The sequence below is a fragment of the Mobula birostris genome, chromosome 7, assembly GCF_030028105.1.
Source record: "Mobula birostris isolate sMobBir1 chromosome 7, sMobBir1.hap1, whole genome shotgun sequence".
NCBI classification, from domain to species: Eukaryota; Metazoa; Chordata; class Chondrichthyes; order Myliobatiformes; family Myliobatidae; genus Mobula; species Mobula birostris.
This window is the reverse complement of record NC_092376.1, coordinates 60476960-60498322: the sequence shown is the minus strand read 5'-3', so window position 1 is coordinate 60498322 and position 21363 is coordinate 60476960. Positions and strand designations below refer to the sequence as shown.

General features: G+C 39.5%; 1 protein-coding gene across 4 annotated transcripts in view; it reads left to right on the top strand.

Moving 5' to 3' along the window:
* gab2 (GRB2-associated binding protein 2) overlaps positions 1 to 21363 on the top strand; it is a 285446-nt gene that overhangs the window by 87492 nt on the left and 176591 nt on the right. Inside the window, exon 1 of one of the 4 annotated variants that reach the window (XM_072263295.1) lies at positions 12958 to 13021. The exons of the other annotated variants lie outside the window; for them this stretch is intronic. Coding sequence (XP_072119396.1) covers positions 12974 to 13021 — 48 coding nt within the window. The 5' untranslated portion in view covers positions 12958 to 12973. Of the gene's footprint in view, positions 1 to 12957; positions 13022 to 21363 lie in introns of those variants that run through there. 4 annotated transcript variants of the gene reach the window in all.

Sequence of the window (21363 nt, the reverse complement as noted above, 5' to 3'; positions counted from 1 at the left end):
TTGGATTCTCATAACTCTTGGTATTAAGTGGTGGATGATAATTGGCTGAGAGCCAAGAAAAAACAAGCTGAGGTGTATCTCAGTAAAATTCAAAAGATGAGTTATATCAACGAATGAGAATGTTCAGATCTACTTGGTTTTTTTTAAAAGAAGTAAGTTATGCACAGAAAGTTTAAATTTGGAACTATCTGTTGTCATCAACAGTCAACTTTGCTTTCTATAAACACATTGTTTTTGAGCATGCGCAGACCAATTAAAGAATTATACAAAGCAGCTTTGTGCATAATGTCTTGATGTAGGGTCTCGGCCCAAAACATCAGCTATCTATTCATTTCCATAGATGCTGCCTGACCTGAGTTCCTTCAGCATTTTGTGAGTGTTTCTTAAGATTTCTAGCATCCACAGAATTTCTTGTGTCTTCAGGCATACATTGACGTGCTGCTGTCTTATGTGATAAATATGCTAACCTAATATTCCCATTGTTAGAGGCACTACAAGAAATCATTTTTGTTCAAAAATCCATTTGTAAACATGAAAACTGTCATAATGAAGATAGTGGATTGTTCACCAAACCATGTAACGACTTGGTGAGTAAAAGTAATCTTGATGCAAAATATATCTTCCTACCTTTTAAATGTGTAGCTAATTTTAACTTACAAGGGCACAGCGGTCTCTACTCCAACCACTTCCTGTAACAACCTATTTAATGTTTCCAACAAACCTCCACTTGAATTTTCTCTAAGCTTCTATTGCAGATTGCATTAAATCGGTGAGCACATGTTGCCAACTGCTAATTAAGTTCAAGTTTATTGTCATCTGACTGGACATGTATATGACCAAATAAAACAATGTTCCTCCGGACTAAACATATAACACCCACAGCACATAAATCAAAATATTCCCATTAATATTACCATAAATCCTCAACTCTGCTTTGGGCCTTTTGTCTGCAATGCTGCCGGTAAATGTCACAAATAGGGGGAGAGAGATCCTCTTGGCACTCTCAATGGTGCACCTGTAGAAAGTTGTTAGAATGGGGGCACTCCTCCATCTCCTCAGAATATGTAGACACTGCCATGCCTTCTTGACTAGTGAGAAGGTGTTGACAGTTCAGGTGATGTGAATACCAAGGAACTTTGTGCTTTTCACTCTCTCCACGGCAGAGCCATTGATATGTAATGGAGAGTGGTCAATCTCCGCCTTCCTGAAGTACACAATCAGCTCTTGTGTCCTGTCCATATTGTGACTCAGGTTGTTGAATTGGGGGATGGGGAGTAGGTTTGGTAACTGTGGTCTTGCCATAATCGTCCGTCCTCCCTCAGTACAGTAGAGCTGCCAGGGAACTGGCAAATGAAACATCTTTGTTCAAACCAGGTGCATTTAGTTAGTTTAGCCTTGGTTATGGGAAGGTGTTTAAGAACAATAATCAGAAAGTAAAAGAAAGTCATCTGGATATATTTGAGTTGATAAAGAGCCAATCTGGAACTTTTAAAGGAAAGCCACATTAAATTGACATGAGATTTTTGAGTTCTCAGAAAACATGGGAAGAAGAAATGTAGCAGACATTTTATGATGTGGATTTTCAGAGGTGCATAATGAAGTTCCACACAGGGCTAGATAGTGAAATTGAGTTTGTCAGTTGCAGCAGGAACAGAAATGTGTTTGATTAAAGGCAGAAATGCAGAAAGTAAAGTTAAAGTTTTGTTTATCAAGCTAGACGATGTTAAACAGTGGTACTTTGCAGAGTTTGATGTGGGGTGGGGCCACTTCTGAATCAGAATCTGGTTTATTATCACTGACATACATCATAAAGTTGTGTTTCAGCAATATAGTGCAAGACACAAAAATTTCTAAAGTAACTGTAGAACTATTGCCCAGCACATGAGACACTATGAAGAGGAAACTGAGATGGTGTGGCCACATAACAAGATCAAGTGGACTCTCAAAGACTACTCTTCAGGGAACAGTGCAGGGAAAAAGAAAGGGCAGACAACATTGCAGAGTGGACCGGAGAGAGCTTTGTCACAACCCAGGCACTCACCCACAACCGTGAGAGATGGAGGCAACTGGTGCAGTGCTCATCTGTACATCACCCCTACGAGCCAGGCAGGTTGCAGGATCCGTGACCGTAACTGTACAAAGATAAATAGTTTAAAAGACATGTGATGAGGTAAAATGCATGGATCAGTCAGAATTCTGATGACAGACAAGAAGATGTTCTTAAAATTGAGTGCAGTTCTTCAGACCATCTCCTTCCTCAGTGGTAGTATCAGGAAGAGTTAATGCCCAGGATGGCAAGGGTCTTTAATGATGGATGCTGCCTTCTTGGTGCAGGGTAGAATGTTGTAATTTGTGAATGGTGCAGAACTTGGTGTGCTTAAACAGCAAGAAGGATTATAATAGACCACAAGAGGATATAAGCAAGCAGAAAAGTTGGACAGGTGGCAGTGGAAATTTAGTCTGGAAAAGTATGCAGTGATGCAGTTTGTCAGAAAGAATGATAAAAGAGGGATTGGCACAATTGAATTGAATTGACATTATTACTTACATCCTTCACATACATGACGAGTAAAAATCTTTACGTTACATCTCCGTTCAAATGTGCATTGTACAATTTTTTTTGTGCGTGTGCCATACTCTGCCAGAGCCTCGGCGACGACTTTTTCAAAATGGTTGTCTTGGAGGAAAGATTCTGTGAGTGGTCCCCCACGTTCTTCTCACAGGGCAATTTTTTTTTAACGAGACCGACACTCAAGCCGGCACGGATGGAAAGTGTGCCCGGGGCAGCCCGACTGGATTCAAACTCAGGAACCTTCGCTCCGGAGTCCGGCACTGATCTCGCTGCGCCACCAATTATAGTAATTTATAATAAATATTATGTACAAGAGGGTAGTCAATATAACATAGATCTAATATAACGTAATCCCAAAAGATGCACATGATCAGAGAGAACAGGGTGTGTGTATGCATAAATCTTTTTTAAAGTGACAGTATAATTTGGGAAATTAACTAGACCAGATAAAATTCTGAATTCATAAATTCAGGGAGGTGATACAGTGGTAATACTAGTTTGGCTACATCTTGAATATTGTATTCAATTTTTGGTCATCTCTCATTAGGAATGATGTGAATGTTCCAGAGAGGGAACAGAAACTGTTTCTCAGAATAGTTCCCCCACATAAATGATTCCAGTTACAAGGTTAGACTTGGAAAAACTACTCTTAATAATTTCTCCTTTGGCTCCTCCCACTTCCTCCAAACTAAAGGTGTAGCTATGGACACCCGTATGGGTCCTAGCTATGCCTGCCTTTTTGTTGGCTTTGTGGACAATCTATGTTCCATGCCTATTCTGGTATCTGTCCCCCACTTTTCCTTCGCTACATCGACGACTGCATTGGCGCTGCTTCCTGCACGCATGCAGAACTCGTTGACTTCATTAACTTTGCCTCCAACTTTCACCCTGCCCTCAAGTTTATCTGGTCCATTTCCGACACCTCCCTCCCCTTTCTAGATCTTTCTGTCTCTGTCTCTGGAGACAGCTTATCCACTGATGTCTACTATAAGCCTACTGACTCTCACAGCTATCTGGACTATTCCTCTTCTCACCCTGTCTCTTGCAAAAACGCCATCCCCTTCTCGCAATTCCTCCGTCTCCGCCGCATCTGCTCTCAGGATGAGGCTTTTCATTCTAGGATGAGGGAGATGTCTTCTTTTTTTAAAGAAAGGGGCTTCCCTTCCTCCACTATCAACTCTGCTCTTAAACGCATCTCCCCCATTTCACGTACATCTGCTCTCACTCCATCCTCCCGCCACCCCATTAGGAATAGGGTTTCCCTGGTCCTCACCTACCACCCCACCAGCCTCCGGGTCCAACATATTATTCTCTGTAACTTCCGCCACCTCCAACGAGATCCCACCACTAAGCACATCTTTCCCTAACCCCCTCTCTCTGCATTCCGCAGGGATCGCTCCCTACACAACTCCCTTGTCCATTCGTCCCCCCCATCCCTCCCCACTGATCTCCCTCCTGGCACTTATCCGTGTAAGCAGAACAAGTGCTACACATGCCCTTACACTTCCTCCCTTACCACCATTCAGGGCCCCAAACAGTCCTTCCAGGTGAGGCAACACTTCACCTGTGGGTCGACTGGGGTGATATACTGCGTCAGGTGCTCCCGATGTGGCCTCTTATATTTTGGCGAGACCTGACGCAGACTGGGAGACCACTTTGCTGAACATCTACGCTCTGTCCGCCAGAGAAAGCAGGATCTCCCAGTGGCCACACATTTTAATTCCACATCCCATTCCCATTCTGACATGTCTATCCACGGCCTCCTCTACTGTAAAGATGAAGCCACACTCAGGTCGGAGGAACAACACCTTATATTCCGTCTGGGTAGCCTCCAACCTGATGGCATGAACATCAACTTCTCTAACTTCCGCTAATGCCCCACCTCCCCCTCGTACCCCATCTGTTACTTATTTTTATGCACACATTCTTTCTCTCACTCTCTTTTTTCTCCCTCTGTCCCTCTGAATATACCTCTTGCCCATCCTCTGGGTTCCCCCCCCCCTCGTCTTTCTTCCCGGACCTCCTGTCCCATGATCCTCTCGTATCCCCTTTTGCCTATCACCTGTCCAGCTCTTGGCTCCATCCCTCCCCCTCCTGTCTTCTATCATTTTGGATCTCCCCCTCCCCCTCCAACTTTCAAATCCCTTACTCATTCTTCCTTCAGTTCGTCCGGACGAAGGGTCTCGGCCTGAAACGTCGACTGCACCTCTTCCTACAGATGCTGCTTGGCCTGCTGTGTTCACCAGCAACTTTGATGTGTGTTGCTTGGAAAAACTAGATCTTTTCTTTGAAAAAAAGAAAAAAATGCTATGAAATCTGACAGAAGTGGACTAAACCATAGCTAATTTAGATCGGGTTATTAAAGGGATTAGTGAATGGTTCACAAACCAGGGGCAAATATTTAATGTTGGAGGGAAAGGACTAGAGGAGAAAAAACAACGTTTTTTACAGAGCAGATTTGTTTTGGCCCTGGCATCTGTAAATATGGTGTAAAAGTCAGAGTTTACAGAAGTGATTAGGATAGGCATGTCAGGAAAATTAATCTGCAGAACGATTGCAAAGCACAGATGGAAGCATCAGTAGGGTTGCTCTACTAGCTGCCAGTGCAGGGCTTAATGGACTGAATGCTTAATTCTGAATGCAAGCATGAGACAGACAGTACGCTGCATATTTTGGTCCCTTCATCACCCAGTATGCCAACAATGACTTAACCAGTTAAAGAACCCTCAAAGTGTTGCCTTTGAACTTTTGAGTTGTACCCTTGAATTCTATTACTTACATCATTTCTGTATTTGTTATAATACTCTTGCATCAATAGTTTCCAGAACTTAGTGGACTATTTTTAATATTTAATGGTCAATTTACTTGGGGCTGAATTTGACTCAAAGATAATAATCCAAATCATTCCAATCAGGATTTTATGCACACACTGAGAGGTGGGCTTATTCACAGTTTTGCCATGAAGGAACTGAATCTATCAGTTGATTTTATCCCCTGTTCCCATGCATAGAGAACAGCAGTGGACCCTGGTTTGCCAGGCTTCTCTATCATTCTGGTGGCCACCACCTCTCAGTTATTGAGTTCGGCAGGTCTGGTGCAGGAATCTGCAACCCATTCATTCTAACCTGGCAAATTAGAAGGCGGAAAGTATTTCTTTCTTTTGGAAGTTATTAATGTTTTCAATCATTTCTGAAATCTCAAAAATATATCAATTTCTTTTAGATTTTTACTTCCATATTGTTTTCAAATATGGAAGTAAATAATCTTAAATCCTGTTTAAAATTCAATGTTGTATTTGACATCTGGCAAAATTCTACTTTCCAAATTTGCCTCTTGTCAAAGCCCAATAGAAATTGCCTGTGGAACAGAGTGTCAGTACCACACAATGATGTCCTAGCTCTCATCCAAACCATGCTGCTATTTTTAGGTGTTGAGAGCCAATACAACCAAATCATTACATCTGGCTTAGCTACCTATGGACATATGGAGACCACAGGCAGCAAGCCAGGTCGAGTAAAATCTGACCCAGACTTTTCATAACTCTTGAAAGCAATTGGTAAAGTTCATTGCAAGATGTTCTTAGTGACTGTTGTTTGATTATGATTAAGTAGTACATCAGAGGTGCTTTCTCCTTTAAGATCATGTAATCTGCTGAGAGCATTGATCAAAATCCCAACTCATCATTCAAACATGTGATTCTAAAATGTAATATATTTCATACATTTTCTGGTATTTATTGTGGTAAATAGGCCAATCAAAAAAATTTATGATCTTGTAAGTTAAAATTATGTTTCAAATCTATCATTGCAAATGAACCTAATATAAAAGCAGCAGAGGGTTTTAGCAGTAAGGATACATTTTTCTGAATTGTTTTAACAAACCCAATTTCCAACAAACTTAGACCTAAATACTGTAGAAACTTGATGTAAATCTCTAATTTTAACCAATTATTTTTGATTTAATTGTTTGAAGTTTGATCATGATGTCCCAAGCCATATTTAGATGAGCTAAACCTTGTGTTAGCTGTTGTCATATTCTGTTGAAGAAAGGTCCATGCTTTTACCAGACACCTGCAATGAAGCTACAGAAGTTATACATTCAGTAGATTCCCTGGTTTATGTATTTAATGGTTTAAGTACAATACCTGGGGATATATCTTAAAGCTAATCAGAATGAATAGGTACTCAGTTTTATTTATACCTTGTGCAACACACACAATGCTGGAGAAACTCAGCAAATCAGGCAGCACCTGTGGAGGGGGAACAAACAGTCAATGTGCAACATCATTCATTCCAATATTGATGTCTCTTTTTGGTATTTTTTTACAATGCGCTACTGACATTGGGCCCAAAGGCATTAACTTACTAAAACAAAAAGAAGAGAAAATTAAAGTCACAGCAAATCAGATACAAATCTGATTTCAGTGCTAGACCACTTATTATTGTTTTCACAGAGAAAAATTCTTCAAAATCAACCGGATTTTATTTGAAGTATTCTGCTTCCTAATCGTACAAAAAGTAGCATTACAATATTTCCAAAGTATTTATTAATATATTACATTTGAGAAAAGATGACAATAAACATGATGCCTATGGCAGAGTTTGCTGCCGAAGTAACACAAATTAACGTTGCTTGTAATCAATTATGTGCAACCAGAGGGTGAGCCCCACATGGAGCACGTGCCAATATCCGGAATATTGATGTTCAGGTTTAGCTGATCTTTCTTTCTTTGCAAATGCATTCACTTTTGTGAAGTTGCTAAATTGGTGTGGTAGAGGCTAACCACATTCACGCATTCTAAATATCTGTTAGCACATTTCACAATATAGTAAGCACAATTACCAATCAACCTCTTTAGGACCTAAAATTAAGTGTGAATTTCTATCTTTTACAGTTCAAAATCATTTTGAAAAATGTTAAAACTATCACATTTTGAAAGGACATTCTTGCTTGTCTTTTTTTCCTCTCTACTGGCATAATATGATTTTCTTTCCTTCCTGTGTGCGTGGGCGTGTATGTGTGTGTGTGTCTCTCTCTCTCTCTCTCACTCGCTCATTTATTTATTTATTAGTTTCTTCAATCCATTTTCTTTTTAGTCCTTCCAAAACCTCCTGTCTTTCACAAGTGTCCTCTGCCCCATTTGTTTCTGCCACACCATCACCAGCTCACATGTTCACCAACCAAAGGGACTTTTTGACTTGACTTTTGCAGGGACATGTCTTCACCTGGCTCGAAACTTCAAACAGGTGTTAGTTGAGGTATCTTTTACCTGGTTCTACAGTCTAGCAATCCAGAGAGGAGGGCAGTTCAGTTGAAATGGAGAAATTTTAAGGGAGACAAATTTCTTGTCTGATCATCACCACATAAACCCATCTATAAAGTAGGTTTAATCATTTTATATCATTTTAAATAGGTGATTATGATAATAGCACCAGTTTAAAGTGTTTTTAAAAAAACAGAAGTTGATTAAATTAAATGTGCCGAGAACTTTATAAAGTGGAGAGTTTATTAGTAATCATTCATTATTAACACTAAGCAACATTTGTTTTTTTGGTGTGACAGCTGTCATAGATATGGAAGGTGATGCTAACCCTGCCAGCACCATCTGTTCTCACTTCCACCACATATGTGAAATACATGTCTACCAAACAAGTGACAGCTTATCTCCATTCCTGATTGCATTTCTGTTCTAGATCATTTTTAGCACTAGTGGTAACTTGAGCTCATGTTCCCTTTCATATGAGCATAGATACAGCAATAACAAATTGGATAATAATTTTATGTAACAGTTAAAGTGGTAAAATACCTCAAATTATAGTTACAATATTGAACAGAATTTGACTTCAAGTAATCACTGATGGTTTAAAAGGGTGGTTTGTAGATTGCAATTTGAAGAAAGCGGAAGTTGTTGAAGAGAATTCTTTGGGATAGGGTTTGTATACATTTAAAATGCATGGCCTGACTGGGGGCAGTCACTATAGCTCTGTATGGGACAGGTCATGTCTTACAAAAGATTTGAGTTGTTTAAGGAAGTGATAGGTGAAGATAGGGCAGTAGATGTTACCTAGTAAGGCATCTGACAATGTCCCGCAATGTACGCTGATCCAGAAAATTAAAATGGGATCCACGGTGACCTGGTAGTTTGGGTTCAGAATTGGCTTGCCCATCAAAGGCAGACATTAGCAAAAGGGTGCTATCTTGATTAGAGACCCCCCCCCCAATGGCTAGTGATGTTCCGAGGCCTTTGACGTTTGTAATATTTATATGAGTAGGTTAGTAGGTCTGCAGATGACACAAAGATGGAAGTTGTGGATAATGCAGAAGGTTGTAAAAGGATACAGCAGAATATCGATCAGCTACAGATACTGTATGAGTGGAGAAATGTCAGATGAAGTTTAATCAGGCAAGTACGAGCTATTCCACTTGAGAGGTCAAATGTAAGGGGAAAGGATACAGTTAATGGCAGGAATACATGGAGGGATCTAGGGGTCCACATCCGTAGCTCCCTGAAAGTGGCTATTCAAGTAGATAGAGTGTTGGAAAAGGCATATGGCATGCTTGTATTAGTTGGGGTATTGAGTATAAGAGTAAGGAAGTTATGTTGCATTTTAGATATGCCATTATGTGTCCAATTATGATAACTCTATTACAGGAAGAATGTTGGAGGCTTTGAAATCGGTGCAGAAGAATTTTACTGGGATGCTGCCTGGATTAGAAGGTGTGAGCTTTCGGAAGTGTTCGAACAGATTTTAGTTGTTTTCTCTGAAGCTTCGGAGGCTGAGTGGAGACCAGATAGAAACGTGTAAAAACAAGAGAGGCATAGATATGGTAGAAATGAAAACATGCATTTAAGTTGAGAGTGGAATTTTTAAAATGAGATTTGTAGAGTAAGTAATTTTTTACGCAGTGGTTTGTATTTAATATTTGGGATTTGAGGAAAATTTGATTTCCAGAGCCTGATTTTATCCAGCGACTTTCACAAATATGATTTATGCTATTATTGCTCATGACAAGCAGGTATGTACTAATTTGGAAAACAAACCATTAATTTCAGTCTCTTGAGTGTCAGTGGTGCCAAGTACTGGGGTGTCTATATTGGCCACCTACAGTAGTGAAGAAGAAAGAGGAATGTCAATTATTCCAACTAATCCTGCACAGTTGCCTTGCTTTTTAAGAAGGGCAATTATAAAATGCTACTAATAGGCTAGACATTTGAGGGGCATGAAATGGCTGTTAATGAAGCAGCAACAGGGTTGAATTGTTCTGTGCATAATAATTAATATTTTGGCTCAAAAAAGTCCTTCATTACTGCAGATGATTTTTAATGTGTTATATTGGGCTTAGCTTGCTGCTTGTTTAGAACATGTACGAAGGAACTGTTTTTTACTTTTGGTTCTATACAAATGGGGCAGCAAAGACTTCAGGAGGGAGGAAAGTTTCTTCTTTCAAAAAAAAAGTTGAGATTTTTTGATGTGGCCTTCCTACCCACCTATCATCCCCCACTCTTTCCAATGCATACGTTATGTAAAATACTTCAGAAGGATACAGTACTGACTAGTCTGTGAATGTTTGAAAGCTGCAGTAAGTGCATTTTTTGCATAGAATGTTAAATTTTCTTTCTAACTTTTGAATGTGCTGCCTTGCTATCCAACAGATAGTGACTATTAGTAAATAAAAGACTGATCCTGAGTCATGCAGGGCAGAATTTGAGAAATGACTAGAACTCAGAGCTGTTATAATAGTAATCACCAAGCAATGAGGATAGACCAGTACCAGTACCATCATATTTTGCAATGTGCTAACCTTAAAAGCCTAAAAGGCTTCAGTAACATCAATTGACAGACCTATGTAGGTCACGTCAAGAGAAAAATTGGGATCTGAAATGAGGCATGAATCCATTAATATCGGACATCTGAGCTTTTTCAGAGAAACCATTTATCTCTTCTATTGATCTCGGATAGATCAATGAAATTTTGTAAAGAGGGTTCTGTGAAAACCTCACTTGTGCTGAAAAGCTTCATGCAACTATAAAATTGTGCATTTTGTATAACATAATGTGTCACAGCATAACATAGAAGGAACGATCTGAAGTGCATGTTCATATGTGGATGAGGAAATGTCATTGTGTTGTGGACCAACTATCTGAAACATTGTGTACTTTTGCTAAAATATTGCTAAAAGCTAAAGTTCAAAGAGCTTTTTGTGCCATGGGTTATTATACAAATCAGTGAGATGTATATTTTTTCTGTTATGTCTCCATCTACAGAGCCCAGAGGAAATATTAATGTGATAATCCAAACCTTACACTTTCTTTAACTGCTGTATTCATTAAAAAAAAACACGACAGATGAACCCATCATTCTTCATCACTTCAGGCAGTCTCTCAGGATTGAGGATTTACTATCACTCTGGCTGTTACACCAGGATCTTCCACAAATGGGCAGAAGATGCTAGCCAGGGCAGATGAGTCAGTAGTTCAAGTGATGTGACCCTTCCTCCACTCATACAGGTGAACCTTCAAAGGTTCTCAACACTATATCAAGTGCTCCTTCTCTACACCTGTACATCAGAGATTCTCAGGAGATGGTGGGAATATTACACTTGTTCAGGGAGGCTTTGGGCACATTCTTAAACCTTTTCCTCTCTACTTGTTAATCTCTTCCCAAGACGGAGCTTGGAAAAGAGTCTTTGCTGTGGAACTTGGTGCCGGGTACTTCAACAGCCAGGTCTGCTCAGTGGAGTGGACTGAACATAATGAGGGCTACCGTGCTGAGGCAGCTAGCCTGGTAATTTGGTAGGATTTTACAAAAATGGCTTTGGTAGTGTTTTTCCTGTGCATTGAGGCATGTCTTGTTGGTATTGTAGGTTGATCTGTACCAAACATGACACCCATCCAGGCTCATCCCAGTTGCCTATGTTTACCTCAAACCCAATAAATTTTTGCTGTTTATGTCCAACTGTCTTTTAAGATGTTATTGTACCTATTTAGCTACTTCCCTTTGCAACTTATTTGCATATGAGCCATTCTCTGTGTAAAGTAATGCTACCCTTCAGGTTCCTATTAAATCTTTCCCCTCTCATTTTAAACTTATGCCCACAAGACTTGATTCTCCAGCCCTGGAGAAAAAGACTGTGTGCATTCACCCTGATGACTATATGTACTTTTATATGATTACCTCAGAGTCCTATGTTCCAAAGTCATGCTGGCTTACTGAAGGCAAACGTTAATTTCATAATTGATGCCTGGTGGTTCTTGAAATATGATAAGTGATTCACTTTTTACAAAATCTTTACTATGAACCGACATTGTCAGAGTACAAGTGGGTATAGTTTGGGTAGATTGGTAGAGGATTTTTGCTTTGTGGATGCAGAGGATAAGGCTCATCATATTGTACTGCATGCTTCAGTGAACGAAGTGCTGATGGCTTAGAGCTTGGCTGCCAAGTGCACACAAAAGCAAGAGCCATCTGTGTCCTGAAGCTGCTCTGCTGAGATTTGGGAGATCTTGATTCTGGAATGTGGTCACCTTAAGGTGAAAATCTCAATTTAAGAAGCCACATATATGGAAGTCTAGAACTCTGGTATCAAGACTCTAGGCAGACCCAACAGTGACAGACTAAAATGATGTTCTCACTATCATGATGCTTAGCAGAATTACTTGGGTGAGATTTTAATAGCAGCAAGCGGCCAGATTAAAGGACAGGGTGAAGGGGAAAACTAAAAGAGCAACACTGTTTCCTTGGCGTGAGCTTAATTGTCCGGCATCGCAGTGACTCCAGGTTTAATCGGTGTGGTTTGGGATTGGACTCTGTCGTTCATGTTATGATGTGTTTCTGATTTCTGGTCACTCCTTTTTTTTGGTTGCATGGTTTTTTTGTTTCTTGGCTGTCTGTGGGAAGGCGAATATCAGAGTTGTATACTGCAAACATACTTTGATAATATATCTACTTTGAAACTTTGAAACCATCAGTGGAATTAGTGAGTGCTTCTGGGCCTTCAGCTCATGCAAGTACTATGATCATCAGTGCAGATGCCCCAATCCTTGAAGCTTTAAATGAAGACTTCTACTCCAAATTTGATAAAATCCTGATCCACATCCCAGTGGGAGACAAACTACAGTTCTTGTGCAAATTCAGCACAAGCGTGGAAAAAAACAAGATGTGATCACAGACTAAAACTTGTTAAAAAGTTGAGAGTAAGGTGCTGACGTAACCAACAACCTTTTTAGTCAGAAGCACAAGAGTGTGTGGCAATATCTCTGCTTCTAGGCTAGCTGCAGACGCAGGAAGCATTGCTTCAAACTGACGCATGTGCTGTACCTAGAGAAATTTCTGAGAATTATGGAAAAAATTCTATTAACCTTACCCCAACTTGAAGGTATAATTTGAGAGAATATGGAACATGTTCTCCAGGCTTACAATGTATTTCTCATTTCAAATTAACAGCCAAGTAAGTGTGTGTGGGTGTGTGTATGAAAATAACTGACATTTTTATGTTTATTGACAAATAATAATAAGAAACGGAATATGACAAACATTAACATTTCTAAATAGTCAGTTCAGGTATTACATGTTATATCTTAAAGATTTTTAAAAAATCTTCATGTACTTTAGTGTTTGACATAAACTGGTGTAATTCCATTTTAAATCATTATTTTGTTAGACTGTTAATAGATTCGTTCAGATGTGCTAATCCTTAAGACTCATTTAATACGCTCTTTGTCAGCGAGTATTTCACAGGAGTGAGGAACTTTACACTATTTTGATGAGCATTATCCCTACAATTGTTTAAGTAGCTGATCAATTAAGTAACAGTGATTGAGTCTACCCTTTACCATCAGGTTATGTCCAGAGTTTAAAAATACCTCTCAGTTAATTATTTGCCTCGAGTTTCTTCACATTTCTGTGTTTTTTAAAGTATCTTTTTTCTGCCATAAATTTTGGATGAAGGCGCCCAGTGGAAATCCAATGTTTAAATATTATAGCTTGAGAGATTGTTATTTGAACTAATGTTTCTGCATGTCGCTGCTTCTATCTTTTCTGTGCTGTTCAAACATTTTATGAAAGATTTAACATATCTCAAAAGGGAATCTGTTCTGTTTTGCTTATAGATGGTTTTCAGTTGTCCTGATAACAAAAACTTACAATCCTTAATAGTGAAATGTCTGGCTGTCTAAACCATAGTGGTGTTTTTTAAAAAATACTAACTTTCTTGTCCCAAAAGTCCCAAAAATATGATTCACACAACAAAATAGGAAGAAGACTATAGTTGGCAGTGAGAGGTGCAGATGAAATGATTACTGGTGGACTAACAGTTCATCTGTCCTCCCTGATGAAACTGGCTGGCCTCAATTCAGATCTTCACTGCGGAGTCTTCATTTTCATTATTGTTTGGTTCCTGGGGTGATGGCAGATGGATGATGCAACCACAATTAATTGTGGATTGCATTAATTCTGAGATACAGTCTAAACTTCTCACTACATCAATTGAAACAACAACCTTTCGAGGTTTTAACTTGTGGATTCCAAACTGAAGGTGCTAGTTTTGGGAGAAAAAAATTAACCATCTTTATTTCGTTGAATTGGTCCCTAACAAGATGAAACTCAAATATAAATTATTAAATCAATAATATAATCAATCTCAGAAACTGTCACAGTAACCAGCTCTGTTGTTATGTTCACTTTGGAACATTATATAATGTATTAGGGATATTGGTACTGTAACCATGTCTCAGTACAAAGAATTAAGTTGTAGCTTTAAATGAACCTCTATTGAACCACAAAGGATTCATAGATTAACTGACAGTATAGGGAAGTGGACCACATTCATACAGGATATTTTCTTAAATACATATTTAATGAAAGCAGTATAAATATTGATGCCTGATGTTACATCTAGATTTGACTATTTCAACATAATCCTGGTTAATTTTTCTTGTAAACCTGGTCATCACAATTCTGTTCCCCCTTACATAATTTCCACCATCTTGTCCCATTTTGTTTTTACATTGGCTCACAGTTAAGCAACATAACGTGTTTAAAGTTTATATTTCATTTTCAGCCTTGACCACCCTGTTGCTGTCATTAGTATTAAGATATCAGAACTTTTTGCTTATCTGACTGTTTAAAAATAATGCTTAATTGAACTACAACAGCCATGTAACTCTCAGGTAATTCCAAAAGCAAACTTGTACATTCCAAAATGTTTTAATACATCACGAGACGTCAACTAGCTCTACTTTAGCACTCCTCTCTTCTCCTTGAACCTTACCCCCTCTGCAGGCACTGCCATCCACTCTCTCTGCCCCAATCCCAATCTTGCCATCAAACCCCCAGACAAAGGGGGTGCTGTTGTAACGTGGTGGACTGACCTTGACCTTGCTGAGGCCAGGTGGCAACTCTCAGACACCTCATACCTACTGCTTTTAAGCAGACCCCATTTCAGACTGTCAGAAAACTGTGTCCAGCACCAACACTGACCTCCTCAACAAAGTTCCCTCTAATTTGTAATGACCAGTGTGCGCAAAAATCTTGTGCTGTGCAATTTTTTGCCCAGTGGCAACATGTGCGCACTGAATAATTTCTTCAATAAAAACAGTTTAAATAAGCCAGCTCTAAAACCTACAGGCAAATCATCGCAAACTTCACATTGTCAACAGTGTCCACATCAGAAACCGGAAAAGGAAATCTGATTGTGTACAATTGTGGAATATATTTAACATGCCAACAAGGTAGAGGGTGATGACCTTTTGTGCGCAGTTTAAATTCCTTTGTGCTAGTAGGAGAAGATGTGTGTATGCACACACCTTAGAGGGAACATTGTTCATCAACTCTGGAGAATTCCCATCCACTGCCACCAAACTCATAGTTCCCTTACTCTGCATTGCTCAGCTCCATCTCTACCCAAGATCTACAAACCTGACTGTCTGGATAGGCCATTTTCTCTGCCTGCTTCTGCCCCACTGAACTCGTGTCCTCGTACCTTGACGCCATTCTATTCCCCTTTGGTTCAATTCCTTCCCACCTACATCTGCAACATTTCTCATGCTCTTGCTCTCCTCACTAACTTTCAATTCCCTGATCCCTACTGCCTCGTTTTCACCTTCATCTTGAAAATTTCATTTGTCCTTGCATTCACAACTTTTGTAGAAATGCTGTATGTTCTATTACGTGCGGGAGGAAAAATAGCTACAAATTCAATTTTAAGTTTAATTGCTATTTAACATACATGAATATATCGAAACAAAACAGCATTACTCTGGGCATGGGCTCCTACAATGGCTCTTAGCAGCACAACCTGCATCGTGTTGTCCCTTCAGTTTCTCTCCCAACGAGCAACTTGCTGATGGAGTTGACATGCTGCACTTTAAATTCTTAATGTCCAGCAGGGTCTTGTGATCATAAAAAATACTTTTAAAAAGAGCAATAACATCTTTGGTTGACCCTGTTTGAAGTCGCTATGATCGAATGCACCATCACCTTACTGGTTTTATTCTTAATTCAAATATTGTGGAACAGGATAGTTGCATTTCTGAAAGGACCACAAATTGGGTGGGTGATGAAAGTCTAGCTGTAATGCTGGTTGGATGGATTGCACTATTTGTGAAAGTTGACCAAACTTAAAGTTGCACTGACAAATTGGCAGAATTACCTTCTATTCATAATAACATTAAAGTCAGCCAATGTACATTTTTCCCCCAGGTACCTTGACAGCGTGCCCAAAAAAAAATTACTTACTGAAAAGGACTCCCCAAGAGCCAAATCAATAAAGTTTGTTTGTAAATAAAATCACCACACTATTTCTATAAATGCTTTCTTTTACACCACGTATTTTGGCAGCTTTTCCCAATGTCCTATCAAGTCCCTGTTTTCTGTCTCTTTTTTTAAATTATCACATTAAAAACAAAAACATGGGCTAAATATTTGTGGTTGACATGTTGATTTTGGAATCAAAATGCTTCCTGCTTAAATTAGATCCATTTGCTATGATTTCTATTTTTTAAAATTTTCCACGTACTTCAGAATTGAAATGTGTTTTTCTGATGTTGCATTTTAATTCATGCTTTAACTTTCATCAGGTGTGAATGTGTGAGACAAATAAAATCATGCTTTTATTGTGGTTCTGTAATTTCAGCAATTGTGTGCACATGGTGATAATACTCAGAATAACATGGTCAGGATGTGTAGGGTTCTGGTCAGCTTGGCACTATACAGTACAGCTACTGTATCTACCCAAACAATGTTCAGAGATCAGACATATCCAATTTATCTGCTCTTAGTTGATATCTTTTTGTGAGTTTTTGTCTGGAATTATCAGAATACAGGGAAACAGATTGAACAAATTATCATAACTCCATTCCAGATCTGTACTTTTGTAATAGTTTCTGCCATCAGGATATAAGTTATATGTTAATAAAGCTCTTTAAAAGGTATAAAAGCATTCAGATTCCTGCTGGTCAAATGTAAGACTTTCTTATTGCAATTACTTTGAGTTATATCTTCAAGAAAAATAAAAACACTTTTTACTCTCCCGCTCGCTCCTTATCCTACATAGAAGTGATTTCTTTTAATATTCATTTTTCAAGTCTGAGAGATTTTCTTCAAGGAAATGTGCTATCATGTTTGTAAACAGTACCTAATAATCTACATAATTGATTTTGTGAAAGCTGCACACGGAAGCACTAATGCAATATAAAAGTTACTTGCAGAGGCATCACAGGCATATAGCCTCATGTAGGTAGCATGCACAAGGAAAACAAATTATACACAATAATTAAAGAAAGAACACAATTAGAACAAAGTCCTTTTTTGTGCAAAATAATCAAAGTGATGATAAGTGTTGCTAAATGTCAATGTTTAGGTCTGTGCTTGTTGATTCCAGAACTGAATGGTTGAAGGGAAGTGGCTGTTCTTGAACCTGGTAGTGGTGATCTTCAGTGGTGGACATTACGTTTCTGATGCAGTGCCTGCTGTAGATGCTATCGATGGTGGTGAGGGATGTATTGAGCTATCAATTACTCTTTGCAGCTTCTTGCATCCCTGCACATTCTAATTGCTGTACAGTACACCTTTTCAACGTAGTAAGTTTGCTCAAATTTCTCCAACGTTGAGGAAGTTAATGCAGTTCCCTGCCTTGGTCTCCTTAAACTCATCAGTTTGGGAGGGTTGTATAGGTAGGAAATATTTTGATCCTGGTTGATTCCCTGTCAGACCAGCAGAATAGAGAGGCAGCAAAGTTATAGGTGAACATAAATACCATTTGGAAGCTTGTGTTGTTTATCAGCAACGTAACTCCTTGGATTGTGGTCCACCTGATTAGATTTTTCTTTTAGACTCACTGATGATGAGCATATTCCTGCTATAAACCTCTCTGGTTACACAAGTGAGTGCTGAATGGTTGTGGTATCAGTAGTTTGACACTGTATTGGCTAGGAGGGTTAGAATGTTGGTTTAGAATAACAGAAGTGAAGTGGTACAGCGTTGCTGCTGATGGAAGAAATGACATGACCAATAATCATAAGGGCTGAAAATTACCAGTGGAAAGTCCTACACAGCAGTTACATCATAACTCAAATTGTATGACTTGCACCTTATTCTGAGGAATGTCAACACATGCAGTTTATCTAGTATAATCGTTAGATTTTACTTCAAAAGTATCATGGTCTTAACGGTTATCTTTAACCTCTTGTTTCGGCAGTCTGAGGTACCCACCTGCTTCAAGCAGGCCTTAAACATACTGGTGCCCAAGGAGAACGGGGTAAACTGCTTCAATGCCCTTTATCACCCAGTAGCAGTTACATCTGCAGTGATAAAGTGTTTTGAGAGGTTGGTGATGAAACATATAATTTCCTGCCTGAGAAGCAACTTGGATCTGCTCCAGTTATTTCTACTGGCACAACAGATCCACAGAAGATACCATTTTGTGGGCTCTTCATTTAACCCTGGAATATCTTGACAGCAAAGATGCATACATCAGGATGTGCTTTATTGCATGCAGCTCAGCATTCGAAACTATCATCCCCTGAAAACTAATCAATAAGCTTCAGGGCCTTGGCCTCAATACCTCCTAGTGCAATTGGATCTTCGTTTTCCTTACTTGCAATTCCCAGTCAGTTCAGATTGGCAACAACATCTCTTCCACAATCTCTATCAGCATAGTGTGATTAACATCACTGCTCTACTCTCATTACATAGAAAATAGAACATAGAAACTTACAGCACATTACAGGCCCTTCGGCCCACAATGTTGTGCCAAACATATAACCTACTCTAGAAACTGCCTAGAATTCCTCTAGCGCACAGCCCTCTATTTTTCTAGGCTCTATGTACTTATCTAAGAGGCCCTTAAAAGACCCTATTGTATCCGTTTCCACCACCACCACCGGCAGTGTATTCCACGCACCCACCACTCTCTGTGTGGAAAAACTTGCCCCCGACATCCCCTCAATACTTACTTCCAAGCACCTTAAAACTATGCCTCTCGTGTTAGCCATTTCAGCCCTGGGAAGAAGCCTTTGGCTATCCACACGATCAATGCCCCTCATCATCTTGTACACCTCTATCAGGTCACCTCTCCTCCATTGCTCCAAGGAGAAAAGGCCAAGTACACTCAATCTATTCTCATAAGGTATGCCCTCCAGTCTAGTCAACATCCTTGTAAGTCTCCTCTGCACTCTCTCTATAGTATCCACATTCTTCCTGTAGTAAGGTGACCAGAACTGAACACAATACTCCCAAGTAATTACCTTAGGACTGTGTGGGTAAGCACAGCTCCAATACCATATTTCAGTTTGCTGATGACACCACTGGCATTGGCCGAGTCCAAGATGGTGATGAATCAACATGGTGGAGGGAGATTGAAAATTTGGCTGAGTGCTGCCGCAGCGACAACCTCTCACTCAATGTCAGCCAGACCAAGGAGCTGATTATTGACTTCAGGAGGAGGAAACCAGAGGTCCTTGAACCAGTCCTCATTGGGGGAATCAAAGGTGGAGAGCATTAGCAACTTTAAATTCTTCGCTGTTATAATTTCAGAGGACCTTTCCTGGGCCCAGCATGTAAGAACAATTATGAAGAAAGTACAGCAGCACCTCTTATTTCTTTAGTAGTTTGTGAAAATTTGGCATGACATTTAATACTTTGACAAACTTCTATAGATGTGTGGTGGTGGAGAGTATATTGACTGGCTGTATCACAGCCTGGTATGGAAACACCAATACCCTTGAATGGAAAACCCTGCAAAAAAAGTAGTGGATACAGACTGGTCCATCACGGGTAAAGGCCTGCCTGTGACCACATCTGTACAGAGCACTGTCACGAAAAAGCAGCATCCATCATCGGGGCACCCACCTTGAAGGTCATGCTTCTGCTACTAGGAAGGTAGGAGTCTCAGGACTTTCACTACCAGGTTCGAGAACAGTTATTCCCCTCAGCCAGCAGGCTCTTGGACCAGTGGGGATAACTTCATCCAACTTCACTTGCCCCATCGCTGAACAGCTTCTTCCTTTCTGTCATAAATTTCTGAACAGTCCATAAACACTGCCTCACTATTCTTCTCAGGCACTATGATTTACTTTTAGTGCAACTTGGAATAGTCTTTTATGTCTCACACTGTACTGCTTCACAAAACATACTTAATGACTTATATCAGTGATTTTTTAAAAATCTATTTCTAATTCCAACCATGGAACTCCAGTCAAAACCCCAAAGAGGAACTCCAACTTCATGTGCACACGTGTGGTGGAAAACTTTGATCCAGCTTTCATCCTGTATCCAACCCACCCCGAATACCTTGGTGTGACCATTGACAGCTTGCTTAACTCAAGCTTCAAGAATTGGAGAGGGAAGGCAATGACAGGAAACATCCTCGTGCTATGAAACTAAAAGCCGCAGCCTTCACACTGATCTACTTCATTGCTGAATAATACATCCTGTGCAGTTGAGAAATGCCCTTACTAGGAACACCACAAACCTTGGAGAAGCAGAAGTCTACTCGTTCAAATGTCTACTGACTTGCTGTGTCATTGCACTCAGCAGGTTTTCAGAAACATGCAAACAGGCTGAACATTGGAAAACAATTACCCAAACTGCCAAAATACCCTACAATTCACCATGACATCAGCAAGTCAAGGTTCAGATAGCACCAACTCGTGCCTACCAGCATTCAACAGCAAAGCTGGATAAAAGGAATATCCAAACAGGACCAGTGTTCAAAACAAAAAAGTTCACTACCCCCTTGAAAATTCCACCTAGACTCAGACTTTTTTGAAGGACCATTAAATGATGCTGCACTAAAAGAAAAATTTACCCCTGGGCAATGGCCTGATAGTGAACTACAATACAGAGCACTGCCTAGACACATTTGCTGGTGGTTTCCTAAACATCCAGCTGGAAATACAGTGGATTCTGGTTAATTGGGACACATTTTGGCCCAATTAAGCAGCTGCCCCAATTAGCTAAAGTTTCATGGAAATAGTTAAAAGGGTATATTTTGAAAAAATAGAAAACTACTGTTTAACTAACAATTTATGTATTTAAATTAAGTTACAGAACAAAATAGAACACTACCAATACTACACCAGTACTACAAAACTGCAGTAGTTATTAATAGTTGTCAGTGGAGGAATTCATACAGTGCAAGCTGCCATGTGCTTTTGATTGACTATAAATGAACAAAATCAGTTCAGACACCTATTGTAGATAATGGATTGCCTTCATACAATGCTTTTAATGAGTACATCTTCCAAATCTTTATTTTCATTTTAATATTCAAGATGATTGTAAATGCCTTCA